We start from the raw sequence: 17,510 nt of genomic DNA, 5'->3' as shown, positions 1-17,510 counted from the left end.
AACCAAAAGTAATAATTGACGAGTGACGAGTGGGTGAGTGGAGATCGGGGGAACGGGGGCACTCCTACTTACCGTCGGGGGCTGGTGGGCGTGGTTCACCTGACCAACGAAGGCGCCATACTGTACGGTCTGCACCTCGTTCTGCGTGAACGAACGCTCGCCTACAAATTGAATCGTGTGGGGATTCCGGGGGGTGGTACAAAAAAATTACAAATTAAAATTTTAGCATACACAAAAGAAATGCAAATAAAAGCAAGCAAACCGATAACTATGCTGTGGTATCGATTAATTATCGATGACTTAATTATCGTTGATTACTTATGGTAGAGGAAGTAGAAATCAATAAAGTTTCATCCATATAACATTTAAATTGGTCTGAATAATCAACTGATTAAGAAAAGAAAGTCTGCCTTGGAAATATAATGGAAACCCATAATCAAAATTATATTTTTTTACTACTTTTTACTTTAGTTTTCATTTTACTTTAGCATCTGGGCAATCCTCAAAAAATCAAGCAACAATTTAAGTCTGAATAGTCAGAATATATCAGATCAAAATTGAAATCATAAAAAGCTCAAGCTCAAGCACGAGTGCAAAGTCAAGCAAAGGTCAGAGAGCACTTACCGTCATAGGGACGCATAATGCCCGGATGGGCCAAGCTCTCGACATTGAGCTGCTCCACGCGGTTCGTTTCGTGTTGCAGGAAGGTGGCCCTAGACAGAGTAAAGCCACATTTAGATGGATCGAATTTTGAGTCATGCAATCAATGAACATACTTTGATGGGGCCACAGACTCCTCCACCATGGTGGAGCCCTCGTCACCCTCGATGCCAAAGTGATCCTTGGTCTGCTTCTTCTTCAGGATGATGTCAATGTAGCCGGCAATCAGTTGGACAATCTGCTCGGCCTCCGTGGTCTGCACGGAGTAGTATTGATTGGCATAGTCGCCAAAGTCCAGGGTGAAGGTGTTCGGCGAGGCGCCCCAGCGACGGACTGTGGTGAGGGGCCACGAGATGAGAATCTCCTTGGTGCGCTCGTCCAGCCGCAGCACCGAGTCCTTGGTGACGCCCAGCAGGCGTGGCACCAGCTTGTTCTTGCCGTTCATCTTCTCCTTGACCAGAAAGAAGGTCGTGCCATAGGTGGGCAGCTCCCGGGCCGTCTTGGTGTACAGGACTTTGGCATCGATTTCGGAGAAGTCCGATTGCTTTTTATGCTCCACAAACACTTTCTTTTCGATGCCCTTGACGCGCACATACGACTGAGGCAGAAAGTCCTTCAAGCTGTCAAGTGAAATTAAAATACGAAATTAATGGATGGCTCTCTGTATGGCCGGGACAGGAGGGGACTTACTCTAGGAATCCGGGCTTGTGCTTGGCCTCGTTATGCGGTCCGAATTGTATGTGCACTTGGATGCCAGCGAATTCGCAAGCTAAGCAAAGGAATTGGGGCATTAAAAGAGATTCATTGGGTAGCCATGGAGCTGTAGACCTACCCTTCTCCTGGGTGACGGGATGCGTGCCATCTAGAATGGCATCTCTGGCCTGCACATAGAGCAGATTCAGCTGCACGGGGTCCCGCGAATCGATGTTCTGATCGGAGAAGAAGAACCGACGGCGCAACAGAACCGTTTCGGCCTCATCAATGCCCTGCTCCCGCAAGGTGCGGCTCACATCCACCCAGTTCACTGGAAGAGAGAGAGAATCAATATGAATATCTACTGTGGCGGAGCCAGGGTCTATTTTTGGAAGGGGGAGACTCACTCTCATCATCCGTTTTGAGCTTCTTGCGGAGACTCTCCATTTTGGCATCGCGATCCTTCTCCATGATCTTGCGCTTGAGGGTCAACGTTCCGAACTTGTTGTCCGGCAGATTCTCGTTCTGCGCCTCATTGTCCTCGCGCACCAGGCCGTACTCCTCGTGATTGGTGATCCCGATCTTCGTGCAAACGACGACCATCAGCTGCGACACCGGCTGGGAGTCGTCCACGAGAATGGTCTTCACGGCTCCATCCAGCATGCGGACGCGCAGGGTGCGCAGCTTGCGGCGGTACTCCAGCGTGTCCTGGTTGTGCAGGATGTAGTAGCCGAGGGTGCGACCCGCCTCCAGCCACACGCCCTGCTGGTTCTGCTCGTCCGAAATGAACAGGCCATATTCGCTGGCTGCAAAAATGGCACAAATTTAGTTTGGGCGACTCGCAGGGTTATCAGAGGGTTATCAGAGATGGTTCTTCGCTTACGTTGTCCTTGCACTGCCTCGGCAAACTTATCACGGATGATCTTGCAGGCATCGAAGACTGTGGTGTTTGGTTGGAATTGGATCGTCTTGGTCACACGACCGCCTTCCAGCTGGATGCGCAGCGATAGTGTGGACATTTTTCTGGCGCACTCCTCGCACTCGCACTCGTCTTCGTTCTTCTCGTTCTCCTTCTGTTTGTTCTTCTCCTTCTGCTCCGCCTCGTCGTCGTCTCTTTCTTAGGCTTAGTTTGTTGTGGGATGCGGAAAATGCAAAAGGCACTGCAGAAAAAAGGGCGAGAAGGCGAGAAGGGAAAGAGCATTAGAATTATGTTTAGTGACACACAAAAAAAAATAAAAGAAAATCAGTGAAAGCCGAAAGTGGAAATCAGAAGAAAAGCCCAAAACCAGAAGCCAGAAACCCGAAACCCGAAACCACCCCCAAAGGCAACAAAGAGATACGCAGGAAGGCAGGGGGCAGTAGCACTGGCAAGGGCAGGGGCTGTGTGTTTGCCGGATGAGGGCACTGCCAGCCACCACCCAAAAACGCAGACGACCGATAAAATTGCTGATGAAAATCTTCTGCCCAAACACACACACACACACACACACACACACACACACTCGCACACACTCGCTCTCACAAAGAGCAGAGAGAGAGAGGCAGTGACAGTGGCAGCAAAGGGGACGAGCACACAGGACACTTCTGTTTGCCAAATCAAAGGCCCGGTCGCAGGCCTATTGTGAAGTGTAGTTGTGCGGCTGCTGGGGGGAGCTTAGGGTTAGTTAGGCCATCTAACCCCCACACCCCAATCCGGCACTGACTACGCCACTGCCCTCTAGCTTCTCTCCTCTCCTCCTGCTTCTGGTCGCGCTCTCTTCTCTTTTTGCTGCCTGCTTGTCATTATGCCCAAACGCCAACGCCAACGCCGCTGCCAACGTTTGTCGTTTTTGGTTTTATTTCTGTTTTTTTTTTTTGTGAGCTAAGTTTGCCTTGTCCTTCTTTTTCTTCTCCTTCTGCCGTGTCGCCATCCCTCATACGCCTATTGCTGTAATTGATTTTCTGTCGCCTGCTTTTCGATCCTGCTGCTGCTGCTGCTGCTCTCAAACTGTGTCACACTTTGGGATGGTTTTTTTTGCCTGCCTCTCTTTTGATTTTTTCTTATGCGAAATAATCAATAATTTACACAAATGTTTTGTTGCTGGTTTTCTTCGCTTTGTTTTTCAAACCCGTTTTCCGGAAGCACTTGAAATATCCGGCAGACGACAAACACGCACACAGAGGGACACACAGAGAGGACACTGATACGGCACACACACACACACACTGGGACATTTACTTTTTATAACGGGGCAGGACGACGCCTGTTCCATATGGCGGCGGCTGCTGCTGCTGCTTGCTTGGCTTTCCGGGGGCGGAATAGCAGTTGCTGTGGCTGTGGCTGTGGCTGTAGCTCCTCGGGAGAGATGCACGTCTGCTGGCCACAAAATGTGGCACGTAACTGAATCATCATCCAGCCATTGCCACGCGATGGACCAGTCGCCCCGCTAGGGGGATGAGATGGGATGCTGTGCTGTGCCGTGTGTAACGGCAACGTCAGCATCCCGTTAAGCGTTAACCGTATTTATTGTCTGTCTGGTGGAGGGTGGTTCCAGTCGCAGAGAAGCAGCAGGGGAGAGAGAGAGAGAGCGCGAGCGGGAGAAAGCACAACGCCTGCGCAGTGCTTTCCGGAGAGTAAGTAAGAGTAACAGTAAGAGAGGCGAAGCTGGCTCAAAGGGTGCAGCCGTCACGCCAAAAGTCACCCTTCTCCGCCACCCCAAGTGGTGAGTTATCTCTTACGCTCTCTCCTCTCTTTCTCTCCCACGGTTTGGCTGTGTGTGTAGACTGCAATGCGCCTGAGTGGCGCCACCCGGCAAAGTGTCCAGCGTTCTGCGCAGCCTAAGCGGACTCCGAGGAGGTAGACGAAGGGGAGGCTGTCAGCCACTGCGTAATCTAATCCGCCGGCGGCTCCGGAGCTGCACTGCGCGACAGGACGACAGGTTCTAGGGGAAGGTTTGTGCGCAGGACTTCAAAATTTGTGTCAGGGCAACGCAAATGTCAAATGACAACGCAAGGAAAATTCATTAATGCTGGAAAATGTATTATGTTAAGCTCGGAATGGAACAAATTTGCCAACCGTTCACCGTTAATTGTAAATAGAAATTTACTTGATTCTAATATAGATTTTAGCTAGTTTAATATTTTCTAGAATTATAAAGTATTTTTCTGATGATTTATTGTGTTATTCCTTCCACTTTGTGGACATATTACTCTTTAAAGGATAAAGTGTATACACTATTAAAACATTGATTTGTGGCTAGAAAACCACAGGAATCGCCTTAAAAACAAGAAATCAGTTTGAAAATTACCCCAAATGTAATTTAACCGAAGAAAAAATAGCACATTACATACACAATTTTATTTCCATTCACTACTATAAGGATAACGTAATGCGATACTCTGAGTTCATGAATTCAATTAATGGCATGTCCTGACATGCGGCCAGGGAAAACAACCAACAGGACATCATCCTCCCCAAAGCAGGGGTAGGAGGAGGAAAACTGTCAGTGTGACAGTCAGGGAAAATGGATGCACGACAATTGTGTGGACTTTGCATGGATGGATTTCACTCAGAGCTCAAAGACAAACAATACGAAAATACAAAAATGAAAAGCCATCATTCAATGGCAGAAAAGATCTCTTCAAAAAATATAGAGAGTATCGCATTGCCTATGTAGTTTTCCTGATTCCTCCCCCAAGCACCAAGCCGAAATAATAGATGGCCAATAAAACATAATAATAACAAGAAAGTATTCGTTAATTTTAGTGCAAACTCTGGGAATGGAAGAGTGGGTGGAGGGGCACAAAGCGAATTTTCCCCGCGGCACACACGAATTTTCACAGTGGGCGCCACAGTGTGCCACAGAGTCCGCCTCCTACTACTACTCCGCCTCCACCTTAGCCACAGCTGGGCCCCCAACCGACACCACATTCAAATGCAAATGGTACCCCCCCAAGCCAGGAGTCAGAGGTGGAGTCGAAGTCGAAGCGGAGCCACTAATTGGCAGCCACTTTCCACCCAGAAGTCACACTGTGCTGCTAATGGATGTAATTTACTGCCAGCTACGTTTTTCCTACGATATTCCACTAATTAATTGGATGTGGAGGGGGTGGATCCAAAGTGAAATTGCTCATGCCTTTTGGTCTATCGAATTCGGTGGAGTACAGATTTCTGGTAAGGCTTTTGTTCAACTGTTCCACAGGGTATGCCCCTCGTGGAAGGTTTAGATTAATTCGTTACGAGTGGAACCAACCAACACCTCCGAATTCCTAATGGATTCTTGGTATTGGAGACTTTTAAGCCCAATTGGAATCTATCAAAATAATTCCACAAAACGAGAACGAGGAAACATCTTCATAGATAAATCTTAGCACACTTTTAAAATTATTTTCAATTATTTTGGAGATGTGAGAAAATGAAACACATGAAACTCAATGCATCCAAATCATAAGTCTTCCGCTTTAGTCTTTCTTCTACGAGTGATTCTCTATCTTCTGTATATTTTACTTACTTTTCGCACATCGTGTAAAACTCATCGTGGTATATAGTGTAGTTAGTGTGTTTTACTTCCGTTCAATACGAATATTGAAAAACGTTAAGGCACGGGGCTTAGTGTTAGATTAACGGTTACGGGCTTAATTCTTATGTAAAGGCACGCACGGGCGTTAGGTGTATTTTTGTTTGTTGTTTGTGTTGTATGTTGTATGTTTTATGTTTTTCGTGTGTGTTTAAGTGTTTTTGTTTTTTGGTGTTAAAAGATCTTCTTCGATCAAAGGGCGTAACGGTGTGGGGGGTTTTTTTTTTGGGTTGTTTTTGTTTTGTTTTTTTTGGGGTTCGGGGAGATTTTAAAAATCGTTGACTGCGACGGCAGTTCTGACGGCCGACGACAGAGTCCTGCGACTCCTACGGGGGCACGAGCTGCTCGACGAGCTGAGGCACGTTTGTGGTGTTATTTGGAAACGGAGCGTCGGCACGGAGGAGCGCGTCCTCTACCGTTTTTTGTACAAGAAATTGTACGGAACCGAAAACTGAATAATTATTTAAAAATACTCAACACAAAAGAATATGGCAAAAACTGCTAACAATTTTGAGGGCGGGGGATCTCTTCAGCATTTTCGTTTCTTTCTTTAACAAATAACGTTTTAAAATTTACTTTTCTAAAGGCAATACTTTCGTTTCGTGTATATCGTGTATATAATAATAGATTTGTGTGCGTGTATGTGTGTGTGAGTTTGTGTATATATCTTTAAAAACGTGTAAGATTTTATAACAAATTTCTGTTCTTTTTTTTTGTGTGTGTTCTAAGGCAAATTAGTGGCAGAGTTTGTTTGTTTTTGTTTTGTTTGTTGGTCCTACGGCCCACTTAGAGTCTATATAAATAAGTAAAGTATCTCTCTTGGTTCAAAGGCACTCGACGACAAACAACGACAACGTATAATTATTATATTAACATTAATATTAATATTATTTAAGGCACGGTCTACTATGACGAGTAAAAACAAGCAACCGCAACGGTATAAAAAGGCACTTGTCCGCTGGTGAGCAAAAACTTAACGAGAATTTAACAAATCAGATCTGATCCAGGCACTGAACGGTTTAAAAAACGCGCAACTTTAACTTTTATTTGAAGTGTGTGAAGTCTGCAGTCTGCTGGCTGTGCCGTGGGGGCAGAGTGTGGCATGTGCTGCCCGATCAGCGGCTAGGCCTAGAATGATGTGCTATGCCGGCGACACATCGTGAGCTTCTGATGCAGACATCATTCATTCCACAAGTCGTAAGCGTTGTGTGAATCCACCGCCAGAGTGGCGACGCAGCGTCGCCAGCGACCAGATGATAGAAGCGCATGCTCCAGGAGTCCAAACAGGACCACAAGCTTCGGCTGCTGCCTCTGCCTCTGCTGCTGGATGCTGCTGCTGCTGCCGCCTCTGCTGTTGCTGCTGTGTGTGAAATGGCATGTGTCCCGGGCGCTGGAAAAGGATGTCTTTGTCTCTGCACATGTGTGAGGAGTGCGCACATCGATGAGATCGTAAAAATTGCCTAAAAGGGAGACAGGAGGCAGGAGGCAGCAGTCAGCAGGATGACTTCTAGCAGGGAGGCAGCAGGCGCTGTTGGATGGGGTGGTGGCTCAGCATTTTGGCTTTTTATTTTCACTTTAGTTTTTGGGTTTTTATGTTACAACCCACCACCAACAGAGCAGAGCTCTGTCCGCTCTGTCCACCCTCCTCCTCCTCCTCATCCTCCACTCTTTCGTTCGCCCAATGGGTGGCCCGGTGGACCACCAATGGCTGAACTTCGCTTTCTTCGCCTTATGTACATTGCCCAAAAAAACATTGTCTTGCTGTTGTTTTCCATTTACTAACGTGTTTTTTGTGCCACCCCTCCCCGCCACACGAATCTGAAGGGGGGAAGCATGCAAAATGAATAATGCTTTGGGACATATCGGCGTGGGGGGGGGGGATATATCTGATTGAACTGGGGGAAAATCGGACAGCAGCAGCAGCGGGAGATCTCTCGCTTTATTTCTGTATTTTCTTTTGGTTTTTGCTTTTAATTAGTTGATTTTCTCTCTGTGATTAATTGTCAGATGTGCCACGAGCCCTGGAAAGTATGCAACAAATCTCTGAGTAAACACATACAAATGGCAGACACTGTACTCGCCCACCCACTCTCTGCCCGCCACCCCACTCTGTTCACTTATCTGTGCAATCGCAAAAACTCGCATATAAAACGAAGAAGAAACGAGAGGAAACAACAACAAAAAATAAGCTCCACTGGCGCGACATTCTGGCGCCAAAGCCACCATTTTGTCTGGGGGCCATATAACGGTGTTTGTTGCGCGTGTGGGGTCCTGCGTAGGAGTCCCGTTGCGGCAGCAGCAGCGGCAGCCAAGGAATCTGCACAGTTTTCACTTGTGTCGGGTCTCGGAACACGTTTACTCCTTCGCTGTGGATGCCACACCAGCCCCCCTGATTGCTTTTCCTCCTGCCACGTGGTCCCCCCTCTATGGCAAGGATAACAGAATGCCAGGGTTGTGGCCGCCAATGTGGAGCCTTTTTATGTAATTTGCACAGTTTTTATTTCTGTTTGTTAAGTGGGGAAAAAATTGTGGGAATTGCCCAGATACAAGGGATTTCTCCTGGCAGCTCAGTCAGGGAAAGGCATAAACATTTGAGAGCAGCACAAAATAGATTGGATATTTGCGAGCTACATACATAGATATATTCATTGTGAAACACACACAAAAATAAGAGATATTCTTAGGAGGTGCAAACATTATTTGAAAATATCTGACTTAATGGGAAAACTCCTGATAAATTGCTAACAGAACTTCCATTCCATTGAACTGAAATCATTTACAATCGCAGAAGCTTTAGTTTCAGTATAATAGCGATAACACTTTGTTTGATAGCACTGAGGGACAGCACTGACGATTGGTTCTAAAAAAAAAGTAATAGCTCATAAATTAATAGAGGTAGTTGATAGTAGTTGTTCAACAATGTTAAGACAATGTTCTTATGTATGTATGTAGTTACGTAGAATTCGATTCACTTTATCATTGAGGAAATTCACCATTGAAAGAAAACTCCACCAAGAAATAAGATTATTTTACTATAAACGGATACAATTAAAAGTTTTACTCAATTAGTATCCTTTAAAGTATATAGATATATTCTCTATTTTCCAATAAACTCTGTCATTCTCCATAGCATTTCTTGTGTAAATGTAAGAGGTTTTCCTCTCAATTACGTTCACATACTATATTTCTGGGAACTTGGAATTCGTTGGCGGCAAGCTATTCATTAATTTCGTTCAATGATGAATCAAACCCTTTGAAAAATTCGCCATTCCATTCCAAGCTGTCAAAGGAATTTATGACAGTAATGCAGTGGAAGGAAATTGAATAAGTTCCATTCTAGACTTCCTCAGAGCTGACTTCAATCTGCATGCGAGTCGTAAAGTTGTTGCATTTCTAAGAATGATAAAAAGCAATTTCTGACTAATAAAGAACAAAGAAATAACACATCCCTAGGTTCAAGTTATTTTTAACCTCTTTAGTTTATAGATAGATGATTGTTGGACGATCCCCTAAATAGATCTTCTCCATTGTTATAGTCGACAGAGAGAAATTTCTTATGGGAGAATATAAACATTAAAGTTTTGCTACCGTGATACTTGCAGGCTTGCAAAAACCTTCCCAAAATATATTCCCCATCGTAACCTTCACACATTTGGTGTTTTTTTCACATCTAAAAAACCAGTTGGCATTCCGCAGCCCAAAGTTTGTGATAATTGAATGCAAATACTTGTAAATATAAAATACTTTTAGCACCTTTTAGCACTCACCTTTCGTTTTCGTTCTCGTTCTCAGCCGCTGTTCGAAATCTTGGCTAATGTGATCTCCGATTCGGTGTTCAGTTGATTCTTTTCTCGGTTGCAGAAGGAAATAATATCTAACTGAAGCTGGTCGGTTTTCTATATGTATATATATGTATTAGTGGTGCGTGGTTAAGTGTTGCTGTTGTTGTTGTCGTTGTTTGTTTGTTACTTCGTTGCAGTTGTTGCGGTTGTCGTGTGTAGAAAAATCTGTGAATAAAAGATCAGAGAGAGAGAAAACGATTAAAAAATCGATGCAACAACTGCAACAGACACAAAGAGGCAGATAAATAGATAGATAGATGGAGGATACGATTACACTCCACACTGCTAAACAGTAAGCAGAAAACTGAAAACGCACTAAGCATTTTTCCTGTTTTCATTTTCCATATTAGCCACGAGTCGACCTCAAAGGAGGTGGCAAAGAGGCAGGCTGAGAGGCGAGAGGAGGCACTGCTGAACATGGGGCATGCATTGCACATATATGGCTCTTGGATGCTGCATATTGGATGCTGGCATTGCGGTTAATGCCACCAATGCCAGCCACAGCCACAGCAACAGCAGACAGACGCAGCATCAGACCCATAGATCCATTCGTAAGGAATGCTGCCTCTGCCTGCCACCAGACTTTTCCATTAGCAGACTTTTGTTTGAAGAAACAACAAAAATATCAATCAACACCCAAAGTGCTGCAAGGCCCCCAAAGCAGTGCAGCACTGCAGCAATGGGGGAGAGAGATTGCTGCTGGAGAGGGATCATAAGCAAGAATGAGAGCGAAAGAGTGGCTCCAGCAATGAATGGAATGCGGCTCCCCTCTCTCCCTCGCTATCTGTCTCTTCCGTTCTCTCTTTTTGCAGGTGCCTGCCTTAGAGAAAAACTTGCACGGGTGTGTGCTCGATCCTCAGTTCCCTCTCTCTCTCTCTCTCTCTGCCAATGAAAGCGAAACTGCGATAGTTGTAGGCGTCTTTCAAAGGGGAGCGTGGGGGGAGCGTGTGGGCGTCGTTGAACAAGTTTCTGCCTTAGTGGGTCGTCGGCTGATTGGGTCTATATCTCGTCGCATAAATACTCGCACTCCCATGTTCCATGTTGCATGCTCTTTCGCGTAGCAATCAAAATTACAAAACGATAACGTCACGTAGTTATAGAGAACACAATCGGAGACCTTGGCACGATTCTGACATGTGGCCAGATGTCGGCTCTCTGCCACACAGAGATACTCGCACTCGCATTCGCTCAGAGGTGGTGCCCGCTCGCATGGCTCGCTCACTCGACCAGAGGCACGTTCCACTCGTTTCAGTCGCCCATAAATGGGAGCAGCCACTGGTGGAAGAAGGGTTCCCGCAGTTCCCGGAGGTGTGGTTTATGGCTAAGACAGACGACAACAAAGAACAACCAGGGACACTTGGTCACATTTCACACACAGAAAGCAGAGAGTTCACTGAACTAAACAGAAACAGAAACACAGAGAGAGAGAGAGAAACAGAGAGATCATCTCTCGAGGAATTGTGTGGAAAGTCTCGTGTGGAGGGACCGAGGGATCCACCATCTCTCACGTACTATATATGTACACATATCTAAGCCGTTCATAAATCTAGAAATTAAAAGAAATCTCTGATATAATCCTCATAAGTAATACGGGTAATGTAAGTTTCTACTTGAGATCTTTTATCAATGCATCTTATCTAAGGAATTTTCGAAATTCTATAGATTCGGTGGCACTTTTTTAAGATAATAGTTAAGGGGAGTAGTTATATTACACATCGCTATACAAATAAATAGTTTATTCATACATATGTATGTTATTCTATTTAAAAAAAAAACTCAACTGCGAACATCTCTTAACCTGATTCAGAAGAGAATATTTATCACTCTTTTTTCAAAATTTAATAGGTATTCAATATAGCAAAAGCGATATCAAGTTGAAGCTTTTATGCGCAGATTCCAGGCAGAAATGCAACCAAAAAGCCAGAGGAATGCTAGTATAGAAATTAGGCTAATTCCGGATTTTTCATCATCAAATCAACATCACCTCACTTTACCTCATGAGTATAACAGACAGACCTCATTGATCACATCACAAATTAATTTCGATTACAAATACTGTCCCGTCTCTAAATCCCGTCCCATACAAATGTGAACATTTTGCTTTAAAATATACACAAATCACCTCACAGACCGTATATTCCACACAGAAATGTATCCAGAATAATACATCATATATTGCGATGACGATATTTTTGACTACTACACATGCAAGTGCTTAAATCAGCTTCCACTGCCATAAATCACATCACAACCAAACAAAAACAACAAAAACAACGAGCGAAAGCGAGGAGAAAAATTTAAATAAACTGTTGAAAAAAATACACAGCGTAGCGTGAAAAAAAACCTCCACAAAGCGTAAAATTAGTTCCCTCTACGATAAAAGCAAAAGCAGATTTTAGATTTTTGGATTTTCACATTTTAATTAAACCAAAACAACATTTCAGACCTCCAAAAAACACCTCCCCTTTGCACCTCTCATACGCGTCTCATTCTCATGTGGATCTGTGCCCCAATCCTATATCGTATCTGCATATATACATACATATACATATATATATATATATATCTATACAGGGCGCTATAAATACACAGCATCAGCGTGAGAGAGAACTATGATTTTTTTCAAGGTAAACAAAGCATTAGCATTACTCGCATTTGAAGAGCATCTAAAATCTTTTGGATCCGCCTTTTCCCCTGAACCAACAAATCAATGAAAAGAAAGCAAGAGTGTTTGCCCTCCTCCGCCCTTACTCCTTCGATCTCTCTGACACGATTTCCACGCCACACTGGAAATAGAACTTGGCAGAGCAGCAGATCGGGGGCGCAGCACATTTGAGATCCCTCGAAAATGCCGGCAGACAAAAAATGTCTTTTACAGCATCTCCGCCAGTCGGAGACACTCATAATTACTAGATGACACGTCCTTGCTCCCAACAGAGAAAGTGCCCAACGCTGCCCAAGAATGATCCCACACCGCAGCATCTTTCTCAGTAGCTGTAGCTAGAGGCGATCTTCAGGATTATTATATTATTTAATGATCATTTGTTAGACAACAGAATTTCCCCTAGGCTCTCCTAGGCGCCTCCGCCTAGCTTTCACTGTACCTCAGATGATGATGATTCTCATTCATTTGATTATTTTTTGTGCTGCCCATTTGAGTCTCTGAGTCATCGCAGAATTTATAGAAATTGAAAATTTTTTCGAGTATTTCGATGTACTGCAGTTAGAGGTCCAACAGATGGCTAGACCTGAGACCAGAGACCAGACCTCAGCGATGATTAGTTGGCCGTTCCGCCTGAGCGAATCATTTTACATTTGATGTCAGCGGAAAAAGACGATCTGAATGGTCAAAAAAAAGAAAGAGCAGTCAAAGCAGTAGCAGTGGTTGCCGTTGGGCAAATATGTCACGATCCAGTAACATTTTCTCGAAAAATGATTTAGCGATTGTGATTATGTTTAATGATTGCCATCTAAAAAGTGCTTACATTTTTTGTTTTGTGTGTTTCTTTTGAATTCTTTGCTGAACCAAATTTAGGAGAAACAATTATGAGATTTTTTTGCACGGTACTACGTGAACTATGTGAACGTGAACTACGTGAACTCTACTCCAATCTTTCTTTTCACTTATTTCAACGGCAATATCATTTCATTTTTTGCCTATTCCAGGGCTTGCGCACTCGCATTTCAAAAGTTATACATTCAAGTAGTCTCAGCGTTTCTTTCTCAGCGAAACGAACAAGATGGACAACGAATAAACAAATAATGTTTATTTGGCGATTTTTATTGTTTGCTTTTTGTCCATTAGCACCTCATATAGACAACAGTCACGTTCCCTTCTCTGGGTTCCCTTCTCTCGCGCTTTCGAGGGCATTCAACTCCCGCTTGAAAACGATCGATCAAGCGATCGATGGATCGTCAATAAACAATTCTTCTACGGAAAACAAAGGACTTTCTAGAGCAGCAAAGTTGATCCAAGGCTCAAGGGGTCAAGTGGTCACAGTTTTGACTTGTGGGAAGTCCCTTTCCCTGTACGAATATTCCACCTCAGAGATGGCCTCGTCCGTCGTCTATGGCTGTAATTTGAGTAAACAAGACATCCCGTTCGTCGTCAGGGAAACCTCTCCCATCTCCCGTCTGTCATCGGTCCCGTGTGGTCGCCAACAATGGGGCACAAATTTGTGTATCGCTATCATCATCAGCAACAATGGAAATGCTGCCCAGCCAATGATGTTGATGATGGCAAAATCCCAGATAAAAGATGCATTAAAAGTAACAAAATACACAATAAATAAACAAACGAACAAACGCAGAGAAAGGATGGGTGATGCAGGGGTTCCATGGGTTTCGAAAAAGGCAAACAAACAAATCAAATCGAATGAACATCGACACAAGTGACGTCAAAAGGAAAAGGGGGAGGAAGGCAGTCAGGCAGTCAGGCAGGCCGTCGTATCAAGTGCGGGCGTGGGAGAAACCCCTGGAGAGAAGGGTTCTCTCCTCACTTCTCTGTTCACGGAATGGATGAATGGGATGGTCTGTAATTTTCAATTAGCCTCAAGGCTCTCAAGGTGGTGGCATATCTCATAATGTGGCCAAATTATGTCAACCAACTGATACGTATCAATGTTCCAATTAAAGTCCTTTATCAACGAGTGTGTGTGCGTGTGTGTGTGTCCTTGAATCGTGAGCTAATTAGCTAACGCTGCTTATCAGATGTAACAATGCATGCCCAGTGACATGAGATCCGTACACTAATTTGTCATGATAAGTAGGGATATTCCTCGTCTCGTCTTTCATCTAAGGAACGGCTATAAAATTACCGTGTCTTTATAGTCTTTTGGTAACTTTCGTAATCCCAAGTAGCTCCAGGATTTTCTTCATAAAATCTCTGCCTCTATGAGGATGTTTTCCATGCGCTTTATAGCTTCTATCTACCGATCTACATATGTCATGATTTAAGCAGGAATAAAGAAATATATGAATATGGGCCAAGCTACCATTTTTTGCTTTTTTATACAAAATTCTTTAAAACGTGTGGCCTGTCAGAATATTTATTGCAAACAGTGTATGTGCCTCCCTCTAGAAATTTCACATCGTTTCCTGCAAACACACATCCCCATAGACTTTGCTTGCTTCCTTCCGTCCTTTGTTCGTCGTTTCGTTCCATCTACATACGAAAGACATTGCCAAGCAATTTTATGATTGGATGCCAAGACTCTCATTCCCATTCCCACTGCCCCTCCCCCAGCTGCAGCCCACTTAAGGAACCCCTCCACGCACAGTTCACCTCCTTCCTCTGCGCCACTCTGCTCCTCGGACGGCGTCAATCGTAGACGGCAAAAAATTAGGCTCCCGCCAGTCGGGCTCCAATGGATTTTCGCACAAGTGAGTGCCAAAAGCAGCGACAGTGCCACAAAAACAAATACATACATGAATATATGTACATATGTGTATGTATGTATGTTTATTTAATACATATAATATATGTATGTATATATAAAGACATAGCGTATAGTCAGGGGCATCCCCGAGAGGCGGTATACTTGCAGCTGAATTGACGTTGTGAGAGGGAGAGAGGGGAATGGCTACTGCTACTTGAATGCCAATGCATCCATAAACCAAATAAGAAAAGAACTCAGAACACAGCTACAGATACAAAGCAGTTCCATTGATTAAGAGAGAAGGCCCCACCATCCCTCCACGAACGCCACACTTCCCTTTAGCAGATATAGATGAAAATAAATTGCAAGGCAAGGCAAGGCCAAGCGCTCGGCGCTCAGCGATAACTGCCAATGGACACGCCAATCTCCCGCCTAGTCCAAGGGAAAGGCATACAAAAAAAAAAGGGGAAAAATCCACACAGATAATCAAATTGGCGATGGGAATGGAATGCTACGAATGTGGGGCCAGCACAGTATCGCCTTGCTATAAGGAATTTGCCACAGATTTCCAGGAATTTGCATATATTTCCATTTATTTATGAAGCGTATCTACAGGGTATTATTAGGGTATTGCAGCTGCCAATAATCCGCTCACATTCAATGATATATTTCCTGTGATTTGTAGCCATTAACCCCTTTTCAGGGTACTGCCACTTCCACATACTGTGCGGGAGGATGCAAACCGCAAGCCCCAAAGCGCTGGAAATCGGTTAACAAATGTCGACTGACCGCATCGAATCGACTGGCTGACTCTCGGACTCGCTGACATACTGACAGATTGATGAAGTGCCTATCTGCGTGTTGGCGCTGCCCTCATGCCCACCAAAACAACAATACAAAAAGAATATAAAACACAACACAACGAAACGAAAATCAATGAACTACTGACGTAATCAAGCAGGGATTTACGATACCCACAGAGAGAGAGAGAGAGAAACGCGACAACCAGATCGGGTGGGGACCCAACCCCAAAGGAAAGCCAGTCGAAACTTAGCTCACCCTTGCAGATCGATCGTTTCTATGGACGCTATGGATAGATGTGGTATTAATACATACTAATGCATAAAATTATAATATATTTCAATAACCGATTTATGTGGTTCCGATTTGTGTGATCTCTACTGCAATAAGGAGAATAAGTCTGAAGAAATCAAGAAAGCTTCTCCGACGTTATAAATACCCCTTTCCGAAGGGTACACCCTCTGTCTCATCCGCTCCCTCACTTACCCCTCCCCACTCTTCTCGCTCAATGCTTTCGGTAGTCGATACTGGAAATTAATTTTTGCATAAATCTTGTGTGCACATTCGCATTCGCATTCAAATACGAGTATGGAGATACTCGTCTGGTGACGATGACGAGGACAATGACAATACTCGCTTCGTTTTTCCAGAGTTTATTTTTAGAACTGAATGGCAGCAGGCAGCAGACATGCATATTCTTTATCAGCATTAATAGTAAACAAGAAGGGTCCTCGCTGTCACCTCCCAACGCCCCTACACCCTCCCTCTCAATCTTAATGGGTGTGCGGATGAGTCAACGCGATGAGTGTGCGTGCAAAAACGGGTAATGGGAACGCGAATCGAAAAGGCAATGCTCAAAAATTCCGATCGCCCAACCACCACACACAGATGTGGTGTGTCGTGTTCTGCTACTGCTTCAGATCTTACTTCCAGCATCCTCCGCCTCCAGCAAGCACTACCTCCGGCACCACCACTTGAGTTCCGCGTAATTAAAAAACATTCCAAAACAATAAACTATTCCATAATACGATAGAACGAACGAACTCCCCCATCCAATTCGGTCCAATCGAACTCAATATGGAATAGTGCTCTGCTGCCTGCCGATCTGCTTCTGCTTCTGCTTCCTACTCCTCCTCCCACTATTCTTCTTCTGCTTTACTCATTTGTGTGTTGTCTCGCTTTGTTTATTCAGCATTTTTGTTGTTGCTCCGCGTCTTGCGGTGCAAAAGAGAGAAGAAATGAAAGATGATGATGAAACATGTGTGCGGCAGCAGTTTGAAAGCGGCATTAAAAACTTACATACCTCGTACACACAAATGTACATTATTTATGTGTATGTGTGTGTTTTGGTGTACACTGTACAGTGGTCCCACATTATTTTGAAATTACGAAAGCAGGAAACTACAGAGAATTAGATAAGAACAAATGAAAATTGATTTGCTGCCGCTAAATTTGTCTAAACTTGCCAAAAATTATTGTTTTGTGCATCCCAAAACGGAGCATATATTTCCAATTAAATATGAATAGTTTTAGCCCATAAAAGAGAGAGACTACTGTACACATTTATGCATGTACATTTC

The 17,510-nt window shown here is 44.2% G+C and overlaps 1 protein-coding gene across 2 annotated transcripts in view; it reads right to left on the bottom strand.

Annotated features, from left to right (window-relative positions):
• Positions 1-17,510, bottom strand: part of LOC111069685 (talin-2) — a 32,268-nt gene that overhangs the window by 11,979 nt on the left and 2,779 nt on the right. For both annotated transcript variants that reach the window (XM_041594850.1, XM_022359847.2), the window contains exons 2-9: positions 9,677-9,916; positions 2,237-2,513; positions 1,761-2,159; positions 1,493-1,684; positions 1,351-1,429; positions 777-1,280; positions 625-713; positions 73-161 (exon numbers count right to left, since the gene is read on the bottom strand). In XM_041594850.1, coding sequence (XP_041450784.1) covers positions 73-161; positions 625-713; positions 777-1,280; positions 1,351-1,429; positions 1,493-1,684; positions 1,761-2,159; positions 2,237-2,372 — 1,488 coding nt within the window. In that variant the 5' untranslated portion in view covers positions 2,373-2,513; positions 9,677-9,916. The remainder of the gene's footprint in view (positions 1-72; positions 162-624; positions 714-776; positions 1,281-1,350; positions 1,430-1,492; positions 1,685-1,760; positions 2,160-2,236; positions 2,514-9,676; positions 9,917-17,510) is intronic.

Source organism: Drosophila obscura, unplaced genomic scaffold (assembly GCF_018151105.1).
Source record: "Drosophila obscura isolate BZ-5 IFL unplaced genomic scaffold, ASM1815110v1 contig_1, whole genome shotgun sequence".
Classification (NCBI taxonomy): domain Eukaryota; kingdom Metazoa; phylum Arthropoda; class Insecta; order Diptera; family Drosophilidae; genus Drosophila; species Drosophila obscura.
The sequence above is the reverse complement of the archived record's forward strand: the minus strand, read 5'-3'. Positions and strand labels throughout refer to the sequence as shown.